The following is a 2971-nucleotide window of genomic DNA, read 5'->3' as shown; positions in this document are numbered from 1 at the left end:
TATTTCAGACATAAATCGATCAAACAATTTATATAACAATTAATATTCAACTTCAATTATTGTATAACGATATTTATACTCCACATAGAGTAATAGATTATGTAATAAATTACAAATCTGTGTAAATTTCGCATTCTAAATACCCACATTTCTGACGAACCAACGTGCTTTTGTTGAAATTTTAAGATTTCTTAATAGCAAAACAAACAATTATCAAGAATATTTTGGCAACATATTCATGTTCCAATTTCATATCAAATCAAATTTCTTCTCCTTTAGACAAATTTTGATTTTTAGGCTTTTATTTCAAATCACATAAATATTATTATTTTATTATAATACTGCGTCTATTTTACCATACTTTTACTAGTATATATTTTATAGTAATTTCACTTCGACTAATTGTAAGTGCATTTATTAGAAATTGTTACTCTTTAGTAAGTTCTAAATTATGTTCTTGCAAATTGAATACAAGAACTTACAAAAATTATATAATCTCTGGAAAAAACATTTGATAATAAGTTATTACCATGTTTTGTTGATCAAAATATTGAATATAAATTATATATAATTATATATGCAAAGATTTTAGTTTTTGGAGCCATTCAATTATGGGAAGAAGTTCTGGAGGAAGTAAATTCTAAATATTTGACATTTATGCCATATATGCCTATTACGGTGGTCTTTAAATGGACATTTTTGAAGTTCCTTATTCCCAAATGCTCAAATGGTTCCAAATTGATAAAAACAATTCTCTGAAAGTTTTAGCTCTTAATATTGTCTTTTAGATAGAGCGCAATTCAATCAAAGTTTTGTATGGAAATGGCATGAAAAAATAATCAAAAATTTTGCAGAGCGTCAAATTTTCTATAAAAAGTGACACGAATTTTCACTTTTAATTTATTTGTCGCTAAGTTATACCTAAAAATTTTTTTTTAATTCTCAAAAATTTTTTTATGCTATTTTATACAAAACTTTGATTGAATTGCGCTCTATCTAAAAGACAATATTAAGAGCTAAAACGAGAATTAAAAATAGAATTGCTTTTATCAATTTGGAATCATTTGAGCCCTGGGGAGCAAGAAAATTCGAAAATGTCCATATTAAGGACCACCCTAATATATATGCAACGATTTTGTTTTTGGAGCCAATAGGAGGAAGTGTTTATTTTTCATAATTATTTATAAATTCAAATATTTGGCATATGCAAAGAGCACTTGCTTATGGTACACGGTAACATTGTTTATTAACATTGTTTATGGGGTTCATTCTTATATTTAATATGTTAAATAGAACTGGTGTCGAAGTTGCATTTCATTTACTATCGACCATAATACTATTTAGCAATCTCTGCTCCTTGTTTAGTATAACCATATCGAAGAATTAAGTTGACTAAAAAATGACCATTGTCAACTATGGAATAGCTCAATCCTTGAAATAAAGTTTTACAATCGGGGCAGAACAGTACAATATTGCAAGTCTAAAAAGAACTCTGTAACTATTCGTCAAGCTCTATAATATATCTGAAACCACGTAACTTACCTGTCTTTTATGCGCGTCGGGCATGGTGAACGTGGACGTGACCCAGCAAAAGGTATTGACGACATGCACTGGTATGCCGTTGACTATGCACTGGATGGGGTTGCCGACGAATTGGGTCGCCGTGATGATCATACTGCATGTCAACAGAATTGCTGTGGTGAATAAATTGTGCAATCTGAAGACGGCATTGTCAGTCTTAATGTCTTGGACTTTGAAATAGTCCTTCAAACCACCCAAGAGCCGATACATCTTGGATGAATGAGTCTTTGTACTTTACAGATCGTTAGGAGTTGAAGAGACTTTAATAGATGCAGTACGTTGACTTTTCTGAAAGAAAAAAATATTATCTGTAGAACTAGCTATGATTTCGAAAATATAGAGGCAAAGAAATGAATATTAAAACACAATAAAAGCTGTAATTTTTTTACAAATTTCAAGAAAACTATACGGAACGAAAAGCCCAAAGAGACAAATATAAATATATACAATACTATAAATATAGACAAAAGAGCCCTATATAATATATAAATTGAAACCATTAGTAATTTACATTTTGACAGAAGCAAATGCAGAAAAAATAAATTGCATTGTCATACGTTTACGATCAGATTCTAAAGCTCTGGTGTTAGATTTTCATTGATATTGCAGCGATTTGCATGAAAACTGTAATACGTTTGGTCGATACCCAAAATGTTTTTTTTTATAAAATATAGAGCCAAAGAAATGAATATAAAAACACAAAAAAGCTGTAAATTTTTTACAGATTTCAAGAAAACTATACGGAACGAAAAGCGTTTGAAAAATATCTGTAAATTATATTTAAATAGAGGCTAGGTTTATAATAACTTACAGCAATATGTATCATGGAATTACGCGAGTTTTTAGGAGGAGGGGGGGGGAGGTCTAAAAATTACGAAATATCACTTCTATTTATTTTTTACCTGATTTTTTCAAAATAAATCAAAATATTTCAAATAAAAAAAATTATCTGAAAATGCACGTGATGTTTAGTGGGGGCGGTGGTAATCATCAGATATCATCAAGGGGTGGGGGGAGTCTAAAAATCCTTAAAAAAACGATCAAGTGATTAATGGACGCCCACTGTATATTAAAAATCTGATAATATTAGTATTTAGACTTTCATAGAAGCAAATTCAGGAAAAATTAATTACATCGTCAAACGTTTACTACCAGATTCTTAAGCTATGTTGTTAGATTTGCATTAATATTATTGCATGAAAACTGTAATGCGTTTGGTCGATAGCAGTTCCAAAACTTTTCTTTGTTTATTTATTTGTTTTTTTAATCACAAATTAGAACTGAGAGTTCTATGAACTACTTCGCTCAAATATTTCCCTTTATGGAAGGCAACCCAACGGTTGTTTTTAGTGATAGTTATGATATATTTTAATTTATTGCATCGTTGTCT

The 2971-nt window shown here is 29.6% G+C and overlaps 1 protein-coding gene across 1 annotated transcript in view; it reads right to left on the bottom strand.

Moving 5' to 3' along the window:
* The window catches only part of LOC113385997 (innexin inx1-like), a 14590-nt gene extending 12777 nt beyond the window's left edge, over positions 1 to 1813 (bottom strand). The window contains exon 1 of the mRNA XM_026623813.1: positions 1543 to 1813. Within this exon, the coding sequence (XP_026479598.1) occupies positions 1543 to 1791 (249 nt within the window). The 5' untranslated portion in view covers positions 1792 to 1813. The remainder of the gene's footprint in view (positions 1 to 1542) is intronic.
* Between the last annotated feature and the right edge of the window lie 1158 nt (positions 1814 to 2971).

Source organism: Ctenocephalides felis, unplaced genomic scaffold (assembly GCF_003426905.1).
Source record: "Ctenocephalides felis isolate EL2017-DRISC unplaced genomic scaffold, ASM342690v1 CF-g0.4_SCAFFOLD_03571, whole genome shotgun sequence".
Taxonomy (NCBI): Eukaryota; Metazoa; Arthropoda; class Insecta; order Siphonaptera; family Pulicidae; genus Ctenocephalides; species Ctenocephalides felis.
This window is presented reverse-complemented; position numbering and strand designations above follow the sequence as displayed.